Genomic DNA, 21,961 nt, shown 5'->3' on the forward strand with positions numbered 1-21,961 from the left:
ATCGGCACCTGTCCAGGCCCGTGCGCCAGCCCCGCCCGCGGACTCCCTCCCCTGCCTCACCGCCCGTCGTCAAGGCCCAGCCCCAAGCCCCGCCTGAGGACAGACGTGTGCGGTCTCCTGCTCCCAGCCACGCGAAGGCAGCGGACGCACCGGCTCCGTGCGCGGCTATCCGTCCACTTCCCGCGGCCGCCGTTCTCGTCTCTGCTTTCTCTCGCGCAAAAAAAAAAATGTCTGCTGCATCGGGCTATGTTGCTGTCCCTCGCTGTCCGGTGATCTTCGATGTGCTTGGTGCTCGTTCGTCTGTGCTATCGTCCCATGTGGCGACTCTCGCACGTGGTGATTGTCGCTCTACATCGACTCCTCCTGCGACTTTCATCGGTGATTATCGTTCTACACCGGCTCCTCTCACGGCCCCCATCGGATGTGTTGATGCATCTGACTCTATTGACCCGCGTCTTCCTTTGGCGCTTGGGGCTTGTCTGCATGTGCCCTCGTCTCCTTCACCGGCCTCTACGGATGATGTTGGTTATGCTATGTCGCCTCCTCTGGCGGTTTCCACAGGTGGTGGTGGGCCTGGTGGCCGCTCCTCTCCCAGTGCTACTGCGTCATCTCCTTCAGCTATGTACTTCACCGAGCAGGAGATTGTGGGACTTCGTGGTCTGCTCACTGCCTCCGGCTCTTCATTGCCAGGTGCATCTACGTCGACCTCTTCAGTTGAGCTCCTGACTGAGCAGGAGATTACGCGCCTTCGGTGCTTGCTCGCTGCATGCTCTGGTTCTTCACCGACGGGTTCTGCTGGTTCTGCTACTGACTCCTCTGGCATTGTGAGATCACCTTCAACACAGTCAGGTACATCTCCATGGATTCTTGATACTGGAGCATCTTTTCATATGACTCATGATTCATCCATCTTGTCTTCTATTCGTGCTCTTGATTCTCCTATTCATGTTCTTACTGCTGATGGTACCTCCCTCCCGGTTAATGGTCGAGGCATTCTTAGCACCTCATCTTTTCATGTTCCTGATGTTGCTCATGTTCCTCGACTTACCATGCAGCTCCTTTCTGGTGGTCAGATTGTTGACTCCGGTTGTCGGGTGATTCTAGACTTTGACTCTTGTTCTGTTCTGGACCGTCACACTGGTGCTCTCCTTGGTGCTGGCCCCCGACACCGTGACTCTCAGGGTCTCTGGGAGCTTGACTGGCTTCACCTTCCCTCCGCTGCCACCGCCGCCAGTCTTTCCCCCTCTGTTGCCTTGTCTACCAGCTCTTTTCAGCAGTGGCATCATCGCCTTGGTCACTTGTGTGGCTCTCGTCTCTCCTCCTTAGTTCGACGTGGTCTTCTTGGATCTGTCTCCGGCGGTGTGTCTTTAGACTGTCAGGGTTGTCGGCTTGGTAAACAGGTCCAGTTACCTTATCCTCATAGTGACACTATGTCTCAGCGTCCTTTTGACCTGGTTCACTCCGATGTCTGGGGTCCAGCTCCCTTTGCCTCGAAAGGAGGTCATCGCTACTATATTATTTTTATAGATGATTTCTCTAGATACACCTGGATATATTTTATGTCTTCTCGTAGTGAGGTGTTATCTATCTATAAGCGTTTTGCTGCCATGGTTCACACTCAGTTCTCTACTCCTATTCGTGTTTTCCGTGCTGACTTTGCTGGAGAGTATATCTCCAAGATGTTGCGTGGAGTCCTTGCTGAGCAGGGTACTCTTGCCCAGTTCTCTTGTCCTGGTGCTCATGCTCAGAATGGCGTGTCTGAGCGTAAGCATCGTCACCTTCTTGAGACGGCTCATGCGATGATGATCGCCGCCTCTCTTCCGCCTCATTTTTGGGCCGAGGCTATCTCCACTTCCGCCTATCTCATCAACCTTCAGCCGTCCGCTGCTTTGCAGGGTGGCGTTCCTTTTGAGCGTCTTTTTGATCGTTCTCCCGATTATTCGATGCTTCGCTTGTTTGGTTGTGTTTGCTATGTTCTTCTTGCCCCTCGCGAACGCACCAAACTGACTGCTCAGTCTGTTGAGTGTGTCTTCTTAGGCTACAGTGATGAGCATAAGGGCTATCGTTGTTGGGATCCTATCGGTCGTCGGATGCGTATCTCTCGCGACGTGACTTTTGATGAGTCTCGTCCTTTCTACCCACACCCATCTTCCTCGATTTTTTCAGTGGAGGATATCTCTTTTCTCACTTTTCCTGACTCACCTATCACCCCCGTCGCGCCTGTGCCTATTCGTTCCACTCCCTCTGCTTCTCCACCTCTAGTCGATTTGCAGCAACCATCTTCTCCGGTCTCCTCGCCTAGCATGTCACCGGATTCTACACCTTCATCTCCGGTGACTTCTTCGTCGCCACCCACACCTTCATCTCCGGTGACTTCTTCGTCGCCACCCCCCGATTCTACCTTGGCGATTCCTCCTTCTATTGTTTCATCTTTTCCTCAGCATTACACTCGTCGTTCACGACCTGTGGATGCCTCATTGGATGAGTCGTCCTCTTCCACTCAGCCTACTTATGGCTTGCGTTCTCGTCCTTGTCCGCCTGTTGATCGCTTTGGATTTCCTACTGCTGGTGCTGCTGTTCTTGAGCCGACTTCTTATCGTCAGGCTGTTGTTCATCCTGAATGGCAGTTTGCGATGGCAGAGGAGATTGCTGCTCTTGAACGCACTGGTACCTGGGATCTTGTTTCTCTTCCTCCCGGAGTCCGTCCCATCACTTGTAAGTGGGTCTACAAGGTTAAGACTCGCTCTGATGGTTCTCTTGAGCGTCACAAAGCTCGTCTTGTGGCTCGTGGTTTTCAGCAGGAGCATGGTCGTGATTATGATGAGACTTTTGCTCCTGTGGCCCATATGACCACTGTTCGTACACTTCTTGCTGTTGCCTCTGTACGCCACTGGTCTATATCTCAGCTTGATGTTAAGAATGCCTTTCTTAATGGTGAGCTGCGTGAGGAGGTGTACATGCAGCCACCACCTGGGTATTATGTTCCTGATGGCATGGTATGTCGTCTTCGTCGCTCTCTCTATGGCCTTAAGCAAGCCCCTCGTGCCTGGTTTGAGCGTTTTGCCTCTGTGGTCACTACTGCTGGTTTTTCAGCAAGTGCTCATGATCCAGCATTGTTTATTCACCTTTCTCCTCGTGGTCGGACTCTTCTTCTTCTCTATGTTGATGACATGATCATCACTGGGGATGACCCCGAGTATATTGCCTTTGTAAAGGCCCGTCTTAGTGAGCAGTTTCTTATGTCTGATCTTGGACCTCTTCGCTACTTTCTTGGGATTGAAGTCTCTTCTACCTCTGATGGCTTTTTTATATCCCAGGAAAAGTATATCCAGGATCTTCTTGCTCGTGCTGCTCTTACTGACGAACGCATTGTTGAGACTCCTATGGAGCTCAATGTTCACCTCCGTGCTACTGATGGTGTTCCTCTCCCTGACCCGATGCGTTATCGTCCTCTCGTTGGCAGTCTTGTCTATCTTGCTGTCACTCATCCGGACATCTCTTATCCGGTTCATATTCTGAGTCAGTTTGTCTCTGCTCCCACATCGGTTCACTATAGTCATCTCCTTCGTGTTCTCCGATATCTTCGGGGCACGATCTCTCACCGTCTATTCTTTCCTAGCTCCAGTTCTTTACAGCTTCAGGCCTATTCGGATGCTACGTGGGCTAGTGATCCTTCTGATCGCCGTTCACTTTCTGCTTACTGTGTTTTTCTTGGTGGTTCTCTCATTGCCTGGAAGACGAAGAAACAGATTGCAGTTTCCCGTTCGAGTGCTGAGGCTGAGTTGCGAGCCATGGCTCTTTTGACGGCAGAGGTGACTTGGTTACGGTGGTTACTTCAGGATTTTGGTGTTTCTGTCACTACACCGACTCTGCTCTTATCTGACAGTACAGGTGCTATTAGCATTGCGCGCGATCCTGTGAAGCATGAGCTCACCAAGCATATTGGTGTTGATGCTTTCTATGTGCGCGCTGCTGTGCAGGATCAGGTTATTGCTCTTCAGTATGTGCCTTCCGAGTTACAGTTGGCCGATTTCCTGACGAAGGCCCAGACTAGAGCACAACATGGCTTTTATCTCTCCAAACTCAGTGTTGTTCATCCACCATGAGTTTGAGGGGGGGTGTTAGAGTTATAATATAAGTCATGTACCCCTTTGTATTTATCCCGTTGTATAAGGGGTTTCCTGCATATGTTCCACACCTGTACATGTATATATATATCGGCCTATGGCCTCATGGGAATACAAGTTGCTTATTCCTAACAAGAAGAACCAGCGGTACCTCAAAGAAATCTGCAGCAAGATGTTACTGCTCAAGTATCTGAGCCTAAGGAGAACAGGTATTACCCAGCTACCCAGTGAAATCAACAACCTCCGTGAGCTAGAGGTACTGGATATCCGAGAAACTAAGGTGCCTCCACATGCAACAACACGTATCTTGCTGTTGAAGCTGAAGCGTCTGCTTGCTGGTCACATTGATCCAAGCAATTTTGGATCCACTCCCCGGATTCCTCATAGGATCGACAAAATGGGAAACATGGAGGTACTATCCAATGTCAAGGCCAAGCAGAGTCATGATTTAAAAGATATTGGAAGGCTATGGCAGCTGAGGAAGCTAGGTGTGGTTATCGATGATAAGGATAGTCACCTCAAGAATTTGCTTCAGGCGATCAGTGACCTACATGAGTGTCTCCATTCTCTGTCAATCACTATTGTTCCTGTAGCCACACCACATGAGGCAAAGTTACCAGAAGTTATTGTATCTTACCTAAAAAAACAACCCAAGATTCTTGAGTCTCTAAGCATCAAGGGAACCATACAAAAGGGGTGTCTTCTTCCATTGTTCATAAAAGGTTATAACAACAAACTTGCCAAGATAACTCTCCGTCACACTCCGCTGAGCCAAGATGATCTGGAAGTCCTCGCCAAGCTGCCAAAGTTACGGTGTGTCAGGCTCCAACACATTGTATGCATCGAGCACACGCTGAACTTCAAGGAAGGTGAATTCAGATGCCTCAAGTACCTTCTTATTGAGGACTCGGACTTGACTAATATCACTTTTGAGGATGAGGCAGCCAGTGAGCTCGAGAAGATGGTTTTGTCTATCACCAGCAAATGTTCTATTTCTGGAGTTGACTATCTTCTTAAATTGAAAGAGCTTGAGTTGAACAGTAGCTTCTGCGGCAGTTTGCTTGACGATGCCAAACAGATAGCCAAGCTAACTCTTCGTGATACACTGCTGGAGCAAGATGCTCTACAAACACTCACCAAGAAACCAAATATACGCTCTCTGGTACTTCTGGACAAGTCTTTTGATGAAAGTCAGAACGAGATTACATTGAAAAAAGATGAGTTCTTATGGCTCAACCTTTTTGTTGTTGACTGCTCGGCCATCACCAAGATTGTCTTCAACAGCGGGTCTGCTCCTAGGCTCCAGAAGATTGTATGGTCATCTTTCACATCTCTCTCCGGCATCGACAAACTTCCTAGATTGAAGGAGCTCGAGTTCAAGGGTGACCAAGTCCCTGATGAGGTGAGGGAGGCCATTCAAAATCATACAAACAAGCCTAGTCTTAAACATAATGGACCAGAAACTCAAGACTAAGCAAAAGGAGATGAACCAGAGGACGACGACGACGCTGCAACATCCTCTTTCTGCTGGAAGAAACAGGTTTGACGCCGGAAGGTCCCCTCCTTTTATCCCATGGTGTGGTTTGCGTGTGCTAGTGTGGATTGCAATATGTTCTGCTTGTCTGTTAATTTCCTTGTGTTTATGTTCAGCGTGCATTGCAACTGAAGTATGTCCGTTTACTTGCTCTACGTGAGTGCCCTAGTGGCTCCGATTGAGCATAAACGGTTGTATCTATGCTTGTATTTGAATTCGTGTGGCTTTCCTCTGTATCGAACATCGTATGCATTCGTGTACGCTTTCATGTAATAAGTGCAATGTTTGTGCACACATTCGACTTCTTATTAATGTGCAGTGTGATATCAGTATGCTTTGATTGGGTTCTGTAACTCCAAGATGAACTGGTGTGTGTCATGATATAGTTACCTGTAATGTAAGCATCCGTTTGCTTCAACCCAGCTGAGCAGCTCTTGCACTAGTGCCTGACTATGTACTTGAAGCAGAACGTTATGCAGATTAAGCGTGTGTGATCCACAGTCTGTCTGCATCTCCTGATTGCCAGGCAAGCATTAGCGAAGAATCGGTATTGTTTTCAGCTGGTATTGGTAGCTCGCATGGTTTCTCCCACTGTTTGCTGGTGAAGAAGCCAGTGTGCTGAGAAGCTCCTCTGCTCACGAATAGACGTTCTAGAATAGGATGTGCCCATCTACTGCAATTCATTCAGAAAAAGAACTTGTATAACGATCTGCAGCGGTGGAGAGGAGAATGTACCAATCCACTTGAAATGTGCAGACACATGCGGCAATCACGGCGGCTCTTCACTTCCTATTTGGCATCGAGGAGGAAAATCATCAAGAAAATGTAGTCCCTGCTGCTCTAATTCCTCTTTGGGGTAAGCAGATCGGAAGGAGTTGGAACCTTGGAGGAGGCGCGGTGCGCCCACCTTACCTCGAATCTGAACGACGACGACGAGCCGCAAAACACGACACTGACGACGGCGACGCGATCTTTCCGATTTCGATCGAGGATGCGACGGAGGAGGGGGAGGACCATCAATGGCAAAGGGAATCGGAGGCCACGGCGAAGGTGCGGCCGCCGGCCCTGGGCCCTGGCAGAGGAAGAGAGAGGAGGGGGTTGCGGGGGCGCGGGGGCTCGACGGTGGCGGCGTGGCCGTGGATACGGATGAGACAAGGAAGTGCATTTTCCTTTAATTATTGGAGAAATTTAATCTTGCTACTCAAACAACAATCCACTTTCTTTTGGAATAATTCATTTTTTTCGAACACAGTACAGACGTAGGTGCTCATATATACGCGCGTACGCTAATCCTTATGAACACACACAGGGGCGGACCCAGAAAAAGAATTGAGAGGGGGCAATAATGTTTGACCATATTCGAATTAAAAAAGTAGTCGTCCATATAAATTGAAATCTAGGCACAATCACTTCATTCTCCATGAGATGGCCAAATTCATGAAAGAAAAAAAATCAATTTAAACAAAATGACTTACATCGGTATGTCAATATCTTGTTCTGAAGTTGCATAAGAGAACACTGATGCATTGCCTAACAATCTAACCAACTAACTGGAAGAAAAAAAATCCTTATTATCAAACGAAGGGAGAATGAAAATATTGAAGGATGCATTTATACAAGCGAAAAAGAGCGTTTCACACATTCCCTTTTACTTTGTCCCACGGTGATTTTTCACCTCTTGAGCACATTTGATTATCACTTCATTTGAAAAAAAAATAGCAATGCCTTTTCTACAAATTAAATACGACTATGGTTCATACCAATCGACACTAAAATGTTGATTGATCGTCACAATTGTCTTTTGCTTAAACTTTTTAGGACGAGGCAGATTTCCTAATGCCAATTGGGATTGTAATATGCAATCATCTTGCTGGAAACTAGCAAGAATAGATGATCCGAATGAAATTTTGAGTATCTCGGGCTAGACAAAGTTTGGTACTAAAATTTAAATCTGACGAGAAAATTGTTTGAACCAATCTAGTCATCTAAATCAGTAAATTATACACATATATTATACGTCTTACTTGATGTCAATGAGAACGCTGAAATTGCAGAATCGGTGATGGGGCTGTGTTGCGAAGGCGGCGTGCAAGCGCGAGAGACAGACGATGGCAAGTCGCTCATTGCCGGCGGCGAGCACAGGATTGGGGCGGCCGCCGTATCATGCGTTCGCTACTTTTTGTGTGTGCGTTTTTTTAGGCAAACTCGCAAAGCTTTTTATTAACCCGTCACAACGTTTACAGGGACGAAACAAAGATCTTCAGGGTGGCCTAACCAAACATGGCGACTGATCTTTGTGGTGGGCTTCTACAGATTTAGAATATATGGGCTTTTGAAAATAAACAAGAAATTGGGCCGAGTGGGGGCAAAGTAATGGGCCGAGTGGGGGCACACGTAGCTTGGCACGATCAGTCGAGGCGTATGAGGAAAAATCGAGTGGGGGCAGCTGCCCCCACAACCTTCAACGTGCGTCCGCCCCTGAACACACACGCACACCCTACCCCTATGAGGACCTCTGAGAGACTGAGCCCTGGTAGGCTGGTGGTGCAAGCAACGGGACTTGAACCCTGGTAGGCTGGTGGTACCATTGTCCTCCTAACCATCCAACCACGGGTTGATTTGCGAATAATTCACTTTTTGGGATGTTGTGCGGGGACGAGAAGGAGTGGCTTTTCCGTCCTCTCCTGCGATGGTCAGGAGGTTTGGCGTGGGGGCGGGCTCGGGGCCAAGGATGTCGGGCAGGCGGCCCTGGATGGCAGCCTACATGTCTTGGCAGCGTGCTTCGGCCATGTTGGCGGCGGGATTCACGGTTGTTGGTGGTCCTCGCAAAGCTGTCACCGGCGGTGGCGGCCTAACCCTGATCTGGATCTGGAGTTCCCCACTGCCTTAGTGGTCCCTCGTCAAGGGTGGGTCTGTGGCATGTTCCCATGGCATGGAGAGTGGAGTGCTCAAGCGAAAGCTTTGCGTCTCGACGCCAGTGGTGGTGATGCCTTGGGGTGTCGCATTTCCCTTGGTGCGCTCCTTTGGTCCTTTCCCTCTCCTTCGGCGCTGTGGGTGAAAACTTTCATCTGCTTTGATGGCGCATGGCATGGTTATCTTTTTGGGGTGTCTACTTTGATGACGCATGGCATGGTTACCTTCTTGGGGTGTCAGTCGATGAGTGTGGGTGGTTATCAATCGTAGCAACGAATCTCCTGTGCTTCTCCTCGGCGACACTCTAGCAGCGTTTAGTATTGCACTCATGTGCGCTTTTCGCGTTATTGGTGTGTTTTGTTGTGTGTGTGCTTTTCTTTTATCGGCTTTCGAGGATTTCCTCAACACCATATGCCTTTGTTCAGCCGAATATAAAGCAGGGCGAGCATGTTTCTAGTACTGCCATTTCATGAGCAATAACAAGATGGTGAAGTTTCCTACAAGGAATGCAGTAACAACTAAATCAACATCTCGCCATTGAAAAAGAGGGAGAAATTCAAGCTTTTGAGTGGCAACTCAAATTGAAAGGTACAATGCCGTTCACAATCTTTGACAACGGAAGCCAAAGCAAACCAATCCATTTCCGGGTTCACCACTCCAAACTATATATACAGATACAATCAGGATTCTACTGAACTGGAGACCTCACACGCCAGCAATCTGCTTAAAAACCACTGATACATGAAATGCAAAGCAAAACAACAACCAGGTCATAGAGAAGTGCATGGATGAACCCATGGCCAGATGAACCCACTTTGAAAAAGTTATTTCTAAATGCCAAAAAATATGAAAAAAAGTCTCACGCATACATCTTCACATTCTATGTGCACGCACAAAGTTTCGCGGAAAAATAACTTTTTCTTTGGCATGTGCAAAAAGACCCAAAAAAATGTGTCGTGTAACGCTATTTAGAAGCACTGAAATTTGTTTTTTTTATTTTTGCGGAGCAAAACAAAAATAGATTTTTCTCACAAAACTTTGTGTCGTGCACACATATTGCGAAGATGTATGCGTGGAAATTTCTTTTATTTTTTTTACATTTTAAAACATGTTTAAAATGCAATTTTTGAAAAGTGGGTTCATATGCCCATGCGTGCAGGACGTGCCCTCTCCCAGGTCATAGGCCTAATAACCACATCAGCGACCTCGAATCTCAACCGGACATCAAACTAGGAACAAGTTGGCACTAACATACATCCCTTAGTCCTCCACTATAGCTGCTTACATGGCCACATTGGTCGGTTACCATCATCTGCCCGCTTCAACTCCCCCCAGCTCGGCCGCGGTGGGTTCACCACCGAGGAGCCTAGCTCATCTAAGCCTCCGACCACTAGGGCGTCGTGGCTTAGATCTGGTGATGCGTTGCGGAACCTGCCATCCTTGTCCTCCAACAAGTTGCTCAGACCTCCCGGGTCGCCTAACATAGCTGCCACCCTCTCTACCGCCGGCGACTGAAGAGGAGCCGGATTTGGATGAGACCTGGAGTGGTGTCAACGTGCTCGAGGAATTGTTGACAAGGTAAGTTTTTCCTGTTTTATTATCTTTATTTGCAATTGCTCAACTGAGTGATGAATAATGTGATGCTAAAAGGTTCTTCCTTTGCTTTTGCAGTGAGCAAATGGGTCCGTATTACGTTGATGATTTTATGTCACAATCGGCATAGACGGTCTCGGCGGTGACGGCGCGACTGTGTGAGCCCCTTGTGAGCTATCCTGTTTTAGTTGGTTTTTTGAAATGAACTTGTTCATTCAGTGTCTTTTGGCACAAAATATGGTTTTAGTTGTTTGTTGGATTGGTAAGGTTTATTTATGCTCGTAGTTAAATTATGGCATGGTGCATTTGAATTTTTTATGTTTGTGTTGAAAACATGAGGAATTTAATTGGATTGTTTAGGCAAACTTGTGAATAAACTGACAAAAGATTTTTGGGGGGGATTGAGTGTTGGTATGGACTAGCTGACCAAAAGTTTAATCCTCTAAAAAAGTTGGGAATTACATGAAGGGGAATAGGATGGGGAATTAAGATATGGGGATGGGCTAGAGATGCCCTAAGACCTCGTATGGTGGGAGTATCATAGCTATTAGCATCATACAGTGTCAACTAGACATGAAGCTACCCTCAAAAAACTAGACATGGAGCTCACATGATATGTCAAGATATGGGCACTTGTAGTATCATAATACGATATTACATCATAGCATGTGAAACGAGAAAAGTTAATGTCAAAGATCTTGTCTACGAATTCATATTGGGATTCTACAAACAATTAAATAAGACTAATTAATTGCCCCTGCATGGCAACGGGGGGCATACATATTTTAGTGGTTCAATATCTATTTTTTCCAACATATACGTTACACCAAACATATTTTAGATTTCGGTAAGATTTGAGTATGGTAAGGAAAGGCAAAGAAAGTCTTGGTTTAGTCGAGGTTTTGATAAGATTTGATTTGATTCAGTTATAGTATTATAGATTAGTATCGTACACGTGTTATGATTCTACCTAGTATATCTGTTAGATGCATTGTCTATAAAAAAGATTCGCTATGGTGCGTTAAGAGACAGAAGCGCAGGCTGAGTGAACATCAGCCCATCCCCAATGGGGTGAAAGGGCGATTCGTGGAAGAGCCCTGGACTCAACGATTACAGAGGCACGCTTTGAACCGATTCTTTTCTCGGCGATCTTAAAGAAGAAAAGAAGATTCGTTTCTGGAAGAGCGTGCACTGGACCCAGCGATTACAGAGGCACGCTTTGAACCGGTTCGTTTCTTTCTTTTCCCTCCTCTGGCTCTCCCATACGAGGGGAAGAATGTGTGCGTCGTCGCCACCGCCCAGCTCAGCTAGCCTCCACCAATTCAACTAGAAACCACCCAACCGGCCAGCGCAAGGAGAGGGAGCCATGGCCGAGCTCGCGGCGGGCGCCGTGAGCTCCCTGCTGGTCGTCATACGCAGTGAGGCGCGGCTACTGCGTGGCGTCCGGGACGACGTACAGTTCATCAAGGAGGAGATGGAGAGCATGAAGAGCTTCCTGACGCACCTGGCCAAGTCGGCACCCCCCGGCGGCGAGCACGATGAGCAGGTGCGCACCTGGATGAACCAGGTGCGGCTGCTCGCCCAGGACTGCAACAACTGCATCGACCTCTACCTCTACAGGGGGAACCCCGACATCCACCGTGCCAGAGGCGGGCTCCGTGGCTACCTCTGGTGGGCGACCTGGTTCCTGCACAAGCTGGTCGCACAGCACCGTGCGGCTCAGCAGCTGCGCCTGCTCAAGGAGCGGGCGCGCGACGTTGGCGAGCGGCGGATGAGATACGGCGTGGAGGTTCCAGCCAAGTCAGAGAAGGGGAAATCGCCGCTAACAGCAGCATCGTCGTCGCAGGCTGCAGCGGTAGGTGGCTATGCTGCTGTTGGGGACGATGACGAAGAAGAAGACGGTGACGATCAACTCGTGGGGGTGATGGCAGCCGTTGGCCATTCTGCTCGAAGAGCCTTCACTGAGCCTCGCACTCTAGACGACTACGTCAAGGCAAAGCTATGGGAATGGGCACGTGGAGTTCCAGGAGGCGCCGACGAAAGTCTGTCCATAGTCGTTGTGGCACCCTACACATATCAGGACCTCTTCGCTGTTGTACAAGAAATCTGGGGTTTGAGACAAAACCGGGAGTACAGCCCCTACCATCGCATTGTCTTGGTTGACATCCCAGCTGTGCACCTGCATTTTACGCCGCTACGACCCAAGGAAGTTCTCTTCTACATTCTGCGCGAGCTCAAGCATGCCAAATCCCAACCCCGGGATCAAGGCACAGAAGGCCAAGTGGAGGAGAAGCATCTTGACCCTTGGTCAGCTTACATGAGAAGATTGCAAATTTACAATGAAAAGAAGAGGGCTTTTGCTCTTCTTAAAATCGAGGAGAGTATCAAAGAGATGAGGATCTATGAAAAGCTTCACAAAATCAAGAGTGATATTCAAGGTCGACTAAAGAATAAGGGCGGCGGACTACGGAAGGGCGACAAGCTGCTGGGAGATTTTGACCAGCTGGACCTAGACGTACTCCTTCAGCTGCTGCTCCAGGCAGCGTCTCGACAAGATCAAAAGGGGAAGAACATGCATAGAGTGCCGGTGTGGGAAAACAGCAACATCATCGTCAACAAGCTTAAGGAGTATATGGAAGCAAAGGAAAAGGACAAGAAGCTCGAAGCGAAAGAAGCAGCCAAGCATATGGGGGCGGAAGAAGTAGAAGCCTCAGCCAAGCATATGAAGGAGGAAGGGGGAGGGGGAGGAGGAGGAGAAACAGCCATACATAAGGAGGAGGAAAAAGGAGGTCGGGGAGAGGGAGAAACAGCCAAGCATATGGCGGCGGAAGAAGTAGAAGAAGCCTCAGGCAAGCATATGAAGGAGGAAGGAGGAGGAGGAGGAGAAACAGCCATACATAAGGAGGAGGAAAAAGGAGGTGGGGGAGGAGGAGAAACAGCCAAGCATATGGCGGCGGAAGAAGTAGAAGAAGCCTCAGCCAAGCATATGAAGGAGGAAGGAGGAGGAGAAACAGCCATACATAAGGAGGAGGAAAAAGGAGGTGGGGGAGGAGGAGAAACAGCCAAGCATATGGAGAAGGAGGTACGTGGAGGAGAAATCGAAAGTCAGCAGACGGCATGGATTCAGCTTGATGAGGTACAATATGCACACATTCTGCGGAAGCTGCTCCCCAAGAGCGTCAGCAAGCCCTTGCAGGCTCAAGACAGATCCTTGGACAGGCAAGCTATGAAGACCACAAAGGCTACATTGGGTGAGGATCAAATCAAACAAATGATCCACGACGCAAAGGAAGACATCTTACGAGAGCTGCAGCAAGGCAAACATGACAAGAGTGAAGGGACAGGTGAACCTGGAGCTATGGGTCAAAACCCAGAAAGTGTTTCTGAAAGAATATTTGCCGGTTTCGTGGACCAGATGATGGAAAAAATGAAGGATGAGTTCAAAGAGCAGTTCAAGATCAAAGGGCTCGTGAACGAGATTAAAAATAACTTGAATCCTCATCCGTTCCGAGATAACAAGTGTGAATGCCCCCTGTTTATCCTCAAAGTTGATGAGCTGATGGATGTTTCCACATGTGAGGATATCAGAAATGCTTTGAGCCTGTTAAACTGCAGCGCCGATTTAATGATCGTCACCACCACAAAGGACATCCAGCTGGCTAAAGAATATTGCTATCCACAGCGACAACCTATAGACTATTCTCTTGCTGGCCTCTACCATGATACAGTGCTCGAGTATACTAGTCAGCAGAAGAATGAAGACAGCTATAACCCCCAAATTTTTCATGATATCTTGTATGAGTGTGAGCCACATGAATTCTGCATGAAGATCTTCACTCATGCTCTGTATGCTAACCCCAAGAGGAGCGGTGACGAGTTACACAAGCTGCACAGCACCCTGCATGCTTTACCAACAACATCATTCAACAGCATCGCTAAGGTGATGTTCAAGTTCTCTTACAATGACCTTCCAAAAGAATACAAGTCCTGCTTGCTGTACCTAGCTATCTTCTCTCCCAGACAAATGATCAGGCGGTCAACCTTGATTGCAAGGTGGGTTGCAGAAGGGCTGACATCCAAGGAAGATTGGCCCAGTTCTGTGCGTCAGGCCAACCGATGTTTTGACACACTCGTTGGCCGGTGCCTTATTGATCCTGCTGATATTGATGCCATGGGAAAAGTAAAGAGCTGCGTCGTAAGTGATTCAGTTCATGGATTCATTACCACCATCGCCAGAAAACAACACATTGTGGAGACACGCCTGTCACATCACTTGGCTCGTCACTTCTCCATATTCAATGACCTCCAACTCCGCAGCTCTGATAAAATTGATCAATTCTTCCATGGGCTCTCTAAATCATCTCAAGTATCCCTGCTCAAGGTGCTAGATCTAGAAGGTTGTCGGTGCTTTCTTGAGAAGAACCATCGGTACCTCAAGGAAATCTGCAGCAAGATGTCACTGCTCAAGTATCTGAGCCTAAGGAAAACAGATATTACCCAGTTACCAAGTGAAATCAACAACTTCCGTGAGCTAGAGGTACTGGATATCCGACAAACTGATATACCTTCACATGCAACAACGCATATCCTGCTCTTGAAGCTGAAGCGTCTGCTAGCTGGCCACGCTGATCCAAGCAATTTTGAATCCAGCCCCCGGATTCCTCATAGTGTCGACAAAATGCTAAACATGGAGGTACTATCCAATGTAAAGGCCCAGAAGAGTCGTGATTTAAAAGATATTGGAAAGCTATGGCAGCTGAGGAAGCTAGGTGTGGTTATCCATGATATGGATAGCCATCTCAGGAATTTGCTTCAGGAGATCGGTGACTTACATGAGTGCCTTCGTTCTCTGTCAATCACTACTACTCCCGTAGCCTCACCACGCAAGGCTACTCCTTCCAGTGCAGAGTTACCTGGCTCTCTCTTAAAACACTTCCCCAAGATCCTTGAGAGTCTAAGCATCAGGGGAACCACACAGAAGGTGCGTCTTCTTCCATTGTTCATAGATGGTGATAAAAACAAACTTGCCAAGGTAACTCTATGTCATACTCCGCTGAGCCAAGATGATCTGGAAGCCCTTGCCAAGCTGCCCAAGTTACGGTGTGTTAGGCTCCAACACATTTCATGCACCGAGCTCATGCTGAACTTCAAGAAGGGTAAATTCAAATGCCTCAAGTACCTTCTTGTTGAGGGCTCGGCCTTGACTAATATCACTTTTGAGCATGGAGCAGCCAGTGAGCTTGAGAAGATGGTTTTGTCTTTCACCGGAATAGGTTCTATTTCTGGAGTTGAGTTTCTTCCAAAATTGGAAGAGCTCGAGTTGAACAGCAGCTTCTGTGGCAGTTTGCTATCATCATTTGACAATGCCAGACAAATAACCAAGCTGACTCTTCGTGGTACATTGCTAGAGCAAGATGCTCTACAACTGCTCACCAAGAAACGAAATATACGTTGTCTGGTGCTCATGGACAAGTCTTTTGGTGGAACACATGAGATTACACTAAAAAAAGATGAGTTCTTATGTCTCAACCTCCTTGTTGTTGACTGCTCAGCCATCACCAAGATTGTCTTCAACAGCGGGTCTACTCCTAGGCTCGAGAAGATTGTCTGGTCATCTTCCACAACTCTCTCCGGCATCGACAAACTTCCCAGATTGAAGGAGCTCGAGTTCAAGGGTGACAAAGTCCCTGATGAGGTGAGAAAGGCCATTGATAAGCATGACAACAAGCCTAGTCTTACTGGACCAGAAATTCAAGACTAAGCAAAAGGAGATTAAGAAGAAGATGAAGATGATGCTGCAACATTCTCTTTCTGCTGGAAGAAACAGGTTTGACGCCGGAAGGGCCTGTCCATTGATCCCATGGTGTGGTCTGCGTGTGTTAGTGTGGATTGCAATCTGTTCTGCTTATCTGTTGATTTCTTTCTGCTGCGTGTTTATGTTCTGCGTGCATTACAACTGAAGTGTCCATTTATTTGCTCTGCATGAGTGCCCTAGTGGCTCCGATAGAGCATAAATGGTTGTATCTAATTCGTGTGGCTTTCCTATGTATCGAAAGTCGTATGCATCCGTGTACGGTTTCATGTAATAAAGTGTGATGTTTGTGGACGCATTTGACTTCTTATTAATGTACAGTGTGATGTGAGTATGCTTTGATTGGGTCCTGCAACTCAAAGATGAACTGGTGTGTGTCATTGATATAGTTACCTGTAATGTAGAATGTAGGCATCCGTTTGCTTCAAATCAGCTGAGTAGCTGTTGCACTAGTACCTGATTATGTACTTGAAGCAGCACTTTATGCAGACTAAGAAGAATGTGTGACCCAATCTGTCTGCAACTTCTGCATCTTCTGATGGTCAGGCAAGCACTAGCGCCCCGGGAAGAATCGAAAAAATGTTGGCGTGCATTTGGTTGGTAGCTCGCGTAGTTTTTCTCTCATTGTTTGCTGGTGTAGAAGCCAATACAGTTTCAAAATTTACCGGTCCACTTGAATTGTGCAGACGCGTGCGGCAATCATGGCTCTTTCTCTTCCTCGTGTAAGAAATCAGATCCAAGCATGAGACCTGCAGAGACAGAAGCGCGCATCGAGGAGGGGATTTCAGCAAGAAAAAAAGTAGTCTCTGCTGCTCTAATTCCTCTTTGAGATGAGCAGATCGGAAGGGGGTTGAACCTTACCTCGAATCCGTGAACGACGACGAGCAACAAAACGCAACACTGACGACGGCTTCGTCCTTCCTCTTCGTTGGTACTGGGCGGAGATATTTTCGAAGGAGGACCATCAATGGCAAAGGGAATCGGAGGCCACGGCGAAGGTGCGGCCGCCGGCCCTGGGCCCTGGCAGAGGAAGAGAGAGGAGGGGGTTGCGGGGGCGCGGGGGCTCGACGGTGGCGGCGTGGCCGTGGATACGGATGAGACAAGGAAGTGCATTTTCCTTTAATTATTGGAGAAATTTAATCTTGCTACCCAAACAATCCACTTTTTTTCGGAAATAATTCACTTTTTAGGGTGTTGCGCAGGGACGGGAAAGAGTGGCATTTCCGTCCTCTCTTGCGATGGCCGGTGGCGTTAGGTTTGGCTTGAGGGCGGGGTTTGGGGCCAAGGATGCTGGGGCGGTGGCCCTCGATGACGGCGCCTACACGTCTTGGCTCTCTGGCGAGCAGCGTGTTAGCAGGTGTTGGCAGTGTGCTCCGGCCATGTGGGTGGCGCGATACACGGTTGTTGATGGTCCTGGTAAAGTTGTCACCGGCTATGGCGGCCTAGCCCTGATCTGAATCTGGAGTTTCCAGCCGCCGAGTGAAAGCTTTGCCTTTGCGTCTGGACGCCGGTGGTGGTGACGCCTGCGGGTGTCACATTTCCCTTGGGGCGCTGCTTCGGTCCTCTCCCCCCCTTCGGCACTGTGGGTCAAACTTGCATCTGCTTTGATGGACACGATGGTGAGGCGCATGGCGGTGTTACCTTCTTGGGGTGCCTGTCGATGAGTGTGGGCAACGAATCTCATGTGCTTCTCCTTGGCAACACTCTAGCGGCGTTTGGTAGTGCACTCATGTGCAATATTTCGCGTCTTTGGTGTGCTCTATTGTGTTTTTCTGTTTTGATCAGCTTTTGAGGATTTGCTCAACACCATGTACCTTTGTTCGGCCAGCAGGGCGAGCATGTTTCTAGCAGTAGAGTAGTAGCACACTGCCATTTCATGAGCAATAACAAGGAATAAGGTAGCTCCATCAACGTCCAAGTACACAAGTGCGTTCTAAAATGTAAATGTATACAGCAGCAGCAACGAAATCAACATCTAGAATTTGTCCTAAAAAAACATCTCGAATTTAAAAAAGAGGGAGAAATTCAAGCGTTGGAGTGGCAGCATAAATTGAAAGGTACAATGCCGTTCACAATCTTTGACAACGGAAGCCAAAGCAAACCAATCCATTTCCGGGTTCACCACTCCAAACTACGTATATACAGACACAATCAAGATTCCACTAAACTGGAGACCTCACACACCAACAATCTGCTTAAAAATCACTGATACATGAAGTGCAAAGCAAAACAACAACAGGTCATAGGCCTAATAACAACATCAGCGACCTCAAGTCTCAACCACGACACCAAACTACGAACAAGCTGGCACTAACATACATCCCTTAGTCCTCCACTATAGATGCTTACATGGCCAAATTGACCAATCACCTTACCATCATCTGCCCGCTTCGACTCCCCAGCTCGTCCGAGGTGGGTTCATCACTGAGGAGCCTTGCTCATCCAAGCCTCCGACCACGAGGGCATCGCGGCTTAGATCAGGGGACGCATTGCGGAACCTGCCATCCTTATCCTCCAGCAAGTTGCCCAACCCGCCCAGGTCGCCTATCTCTGCTGCCATCCTGGGCTCATCCCATGCCACTGGCTTTCTGCCCATCTCGATGTCGCCGACAGCTCTCCCCATGTTTGGGCTCATGAAACCGTTCGTCGAGCGAGGCCTCAGGCCCTGCTCCTGTGGAACTCTGGCGCCGAAGTTGTTCCTGGAAGCAGGGATCGGCGTGAAGAAGATCTCCTTGATGTTCTCCACGACTCCCCTGTTGTATGGGTTGGCCCGTTGGTCATAGCGATACCTGAAGTTCTCATAGGTTGTCTACAGAAGTAACAGGCAACAATGGTTAGCAACTGACAGAACGGAATCACGATGCGAGACTGGGAATATACCATTCCAGGGAACATCGTTTACCTGGTTAGTGCTCATGAGATACAAGTGAAACACTGAGAGGCCACCAACAAACCAAACCGCGATAAATGTATAGACAACCAGAGCGATAGACGCAGGGGTCTTTGCCATTGCCTTCCATATTGTTATCTGCTCCGCATCTCTGATCTTAATAATGTACACCCAGGAGAATCCAAAGACATAGAGGCAGAGAAGAGTCGTTGAGAAGACAAACATATAAAAGAACCTGTAATTCCGCTGCACAATCATATACAACCTTGTAAGCACTTTAAATTATTTCAGAATCCATCAATCAAACAGAACTGGGCATGTTGAAACAGGAGACTCTATATACCACAATATGAAATGCTAGTATACTATTCTGTCAGCATATGCAACTGAATCAAGCTAACAAGTGTAGAGTACAACAAGAGATGAAATATTGCATAGCAAAGAGTTTACACCTCTTAGATAAATTCTCAAGAACCAAAATATGAGCACGACATGCACAAGACGATGCAAAAAAAAAAAGGTAGGGCACAGTATTTATAGGTATGTGTATTCGGTTAATGAACTTACAAGTCCTATGCACTGCCCAACCCATGGGCAGTGATGGTCAAATCGCTCGACACAGTTGTTGCAGATAGAGCAATGGGAGCATCGAGGAGGCCGGTACAACATACAGGTGTCACAGTACTTTGTCTTCACAGTGATTCCATTCACAACGACATCCTTCACTCGGGGCAAACGCAATGGTGGAGTCTGGTTAGCTCCAACTTCAGCATTGCCTTCAAAACCTTCAGGTTCTGGAGGATGTGCATTTCGAGGTATGATTCCTGGATCCCTCCCAGAAGTGAGAAATAGAAGACTCAAATCCTGCAAAGTGACAGATGACAGAAATGCCAAAGCAGTAAGTGAAGAGTACTGTGGATACATACACTTTTCTGTTTACCAGGAAAAGTCACAAACAAAGACGAACGACATTGTATTTATATCCAGTTTGCAAGATGTGAGGGGATAGCAGCGTCAAAATATGCTAGTGCTACTGGCCAGCAAGTTCAAGGGTACAACAAGCTAGGGCCCCCTTCCTTGATATCCGCAAACTCAACTGCATTTATGCAATCAGGATCAATTGGTCGATAAACATGCCATGCATGATCAAGGAAGGTATTACAGTTCAGTTAGCAAATATCGTAGTTCAGACCTATATTATCTGGAACAAATCGGCTAATTAATGAACAATTTAAAATAAAGGCACATACTCATAGTAGTACAATCTATACTTTAACTCATATGTTTCTGACTCCATATTGATTGGACATGTAATCATATAAACCCAGAATAGATTCACAGCCTTGTAATCGAACCATATTGGTACTTTTAATGGAAATTGGAGAGAGATGCCTCTCATAAAAAAATTATTCACAGCATGTACATTATCTGAACTTGAAAAGCAGCTTGCAAGACATATCTGGAAATCAAGGAAGCAGGTGATCTGAAAGGGGTACAAATGGTACTCACATATGCCGTGAATACAACTGCCACAACCATCACCGGTAACCCCAGGCCATAAGAGAAGCTATTCATCAATTCTTTTGCAACGAACACACAGAAGACTATTACTGGAGCGATAATGAGGAGCATGGTGACAAACAAGGATCTCGCATCAGGTCCAAATATAAACCTCCCCTGGAGGAAAAATACCTGCAAACAGACAGTATATCATATCAGTCGCAGTCACATTTTCCCCACTGCTTACCTGCACAATAACAGTCTGAAGATCTCATACAGACAAACTTCATCCCAAGCTAATGTAGGCAGCAATGACATGCATAATTCCTTCGGGAAAGAACAAGATGAAGCGAGATGTATTTTTACATTTAGCATCATCAGGTGGAAGGACCATTAATACATCCATTACTAGAACTATTAAGTCTCAGCTAAAACTCCTCTCCTTGCCACATTAACTAGCAACGAATCAAAACTATCCACTGGCGTTTACTGTCCTTGTCATGAACAAGAACAAGGACACCACATACATGTCCCAGAACCTACACTCCCCTAGCACACGATGCAGAAAATCGTACTAGTAAAACACAAGGGGAAAAAACGAGCAACCATCTACGCGGAGCTCAACGGAAGGACCCTAGCATGCATTTCCGCAAGCCAATCTAGCGACCACCTCGAGAACGCACAGATCCGCGCGCGCACCCAATAAAATGGGGGAGAGAAAGATGGGAGGGGGGGTAGAGGAGAGGGGAGGCGGCGGGCTCACATTGTTCCCTTTCCAGGCCTGGTACACCAGCGGCCCCTCGCCGCCGGAGCCGGCGCCGGCGCTCGCCCCGTTCATCGCCGCGGCCCTCCCGGGCCAGCAATCCCGGGCGGGATCACGCCCCGGATCGCGGCATGGCCGCCTGAGAGCTCCCTCCCTTGCTCCCGCCCCGCTCCTCAGGCCGCCGCCGGGGCCGTGAGCTCCCTCCCAATGCCCGCCCGCCGCCGCGCCGCCGCCGATGCCGGGAGCCCAGAGAGAGACACCTGACACACCAAGAGAGAGAGAGAGAGAGAGAGAGAGAGCGAAGCAGATGGAAGGGTGCTCGCTAGCTGGGGACGCGTAGTAATAACCGGGTCTGTGCCTTTTTTGTTTTACAACGAAGCCCCTGTAGTCTCGAGATTTTACGTTTATACACCCCGTAGTCATTAGATTAGAGCTGAGTAGCTCATTTGAATATGATTGAGTAGCTTCTCCCCTTTCTAGTCTCCATGTGTTTTGTTTTGTTTAATGGACGTTGGTGTGCTGTGATCTGTGTTGCTAAAAGTTGCTTGAGTGGGGTTAGTACAACTGAAATGTGGCACCATATGGTAACTCAAATAAACCCCTTGAGCTGGAAAAGAGAAGGAAAAGACATGGTGCATGTCTTGTGGATTGTCAGATATAACTGAAACATGTATGGTTGTAAGGAGTTGAGAAAAAAGAATAGGAATGCTGGTTAAAAATTGTACTGATCTCTTCGATACATATTAATTGTCGTTTAGTACTACCCCTCCGGTCCATATTAATTGTCATTGATTTAGTATAATGCGGATCAAAAGGATGGTATAATTTT

General features: G+C 47.8%; 3 protein-coding genes across 3 annotated transcripts; 2 read left to right on the top strand and 1 right to left on the bottom strand.

The window, feature by feature from the left end:
- Positions 1–90: 90 nt before the first annotated feature.
- On the top strand, positions 91–5,994 carry LOC109770015 (disease resistance protein PIK6-NP). The gene has a single exon (XM_073511058.1). It carries the CDS (start codon positions 4,225–4,227, stop codon positions 5,599–5,601), a length of 1,377 nt encoding a protein of 458 aa, XP_073367159.1. The 5' UTR covers positions 91–4,224; the 3' UTR covers positions 5,602–5,994.
- Positions 5,995–8,717: 2,723 nt separating this feature from the next.
- Positions 8,718–16,271, top strand: LOC109770014 (uncharacterized). Its single transcript, XM_020328716.4, has one exon. The coding sequence runs from the start codon at positions 11,534–11,536 to the stop codon at positions 15,926–15,928; it is 4,395 nt and encodes a 1,464-aa protein (XP_020184305.1). The 5' UTR covers positions 8,718–11,533; the 3' UTR covers positions 15,929–16,271.
- Positions 16,272–18,119: 1,848 nt separating this feature from the next.
- On the bottom strand, positions 18,120–21,429 carry LOC109769985 (probable protein S-acyltransferase 7). Its single transcript, XM_020328693.4, has 5 exons — positions 21,133–21,429; positions 20,379–20,561; positions 19,437–19,733; positions 18,882–19,115; positions 18,120–18,788 (listed from the first exon to the last, which is right to left on the bottom strand). Exons 1-5 carry the CDS (start codon positions 21,205–21,207, stop codon positions 18,357–18,359), a joined length of 1,221 nt encoding a protein of 406 aa, XP_020184282.1. The 5' UTR covers positions 21,208–21,429; the 3' UTR covers positions 18,120–18,356.
- Between the last annotated feature and the right edge of the window lie 532 nt (positions 21,430–21,961).

The sequence above is a fragment of the Aegilops tauschii genome, chromosome 3, assembly GCF_002575655.3.
Source record: "Aegilops tauschii subsp. strangulata cultivar AL8/78 chromosome 3, Aet v6.0, whole genome shotgun sequence".
Lineage (NCBI taxonomy): Eukaryota > Viridiplantae > Streptophyta > Magnoliopsida > Poales > Poaceae > Aegilops > Aegilops tauschii.

Coding starts and splice junctions, on each gene's coding strand:
- LOC109770014 (XM_020328716.4), top strand. CDS start 11,534: ATGGCCGAGCTCGCGGCGGGCGCCGTGAGCTCCCTGCTGGTCGTCATA.
- LOC109770015 (XM_073511058.1), top strand. CDS start 4,225: ATGGCCTCATGGGAATACAAGTTGCTTATTCCTAACAAGAAGAACCAG.
- LOC109769985 (XM_020328693.4), bottom strand. CDS start 21,207: ATGAACGGGGCGAGCGCCGGCGCCGGCTCCGGCGGCGAGGGGCCGCTG. Junction 20,562..21,132: donor AGGCCTGGAAAGGGAACAAT/GTGAGCCCGCCG, acceptor GTCTGTTTGCAG/GTATTTTTCCTCCAGGGGAG. Junction 19,734..20,378: donor CAGTTGTATTCACGGCATAT/GTGAGTACCATT, acceptor GTCACTTTGCAG/GATTTGAGTCTTCTATTTCT.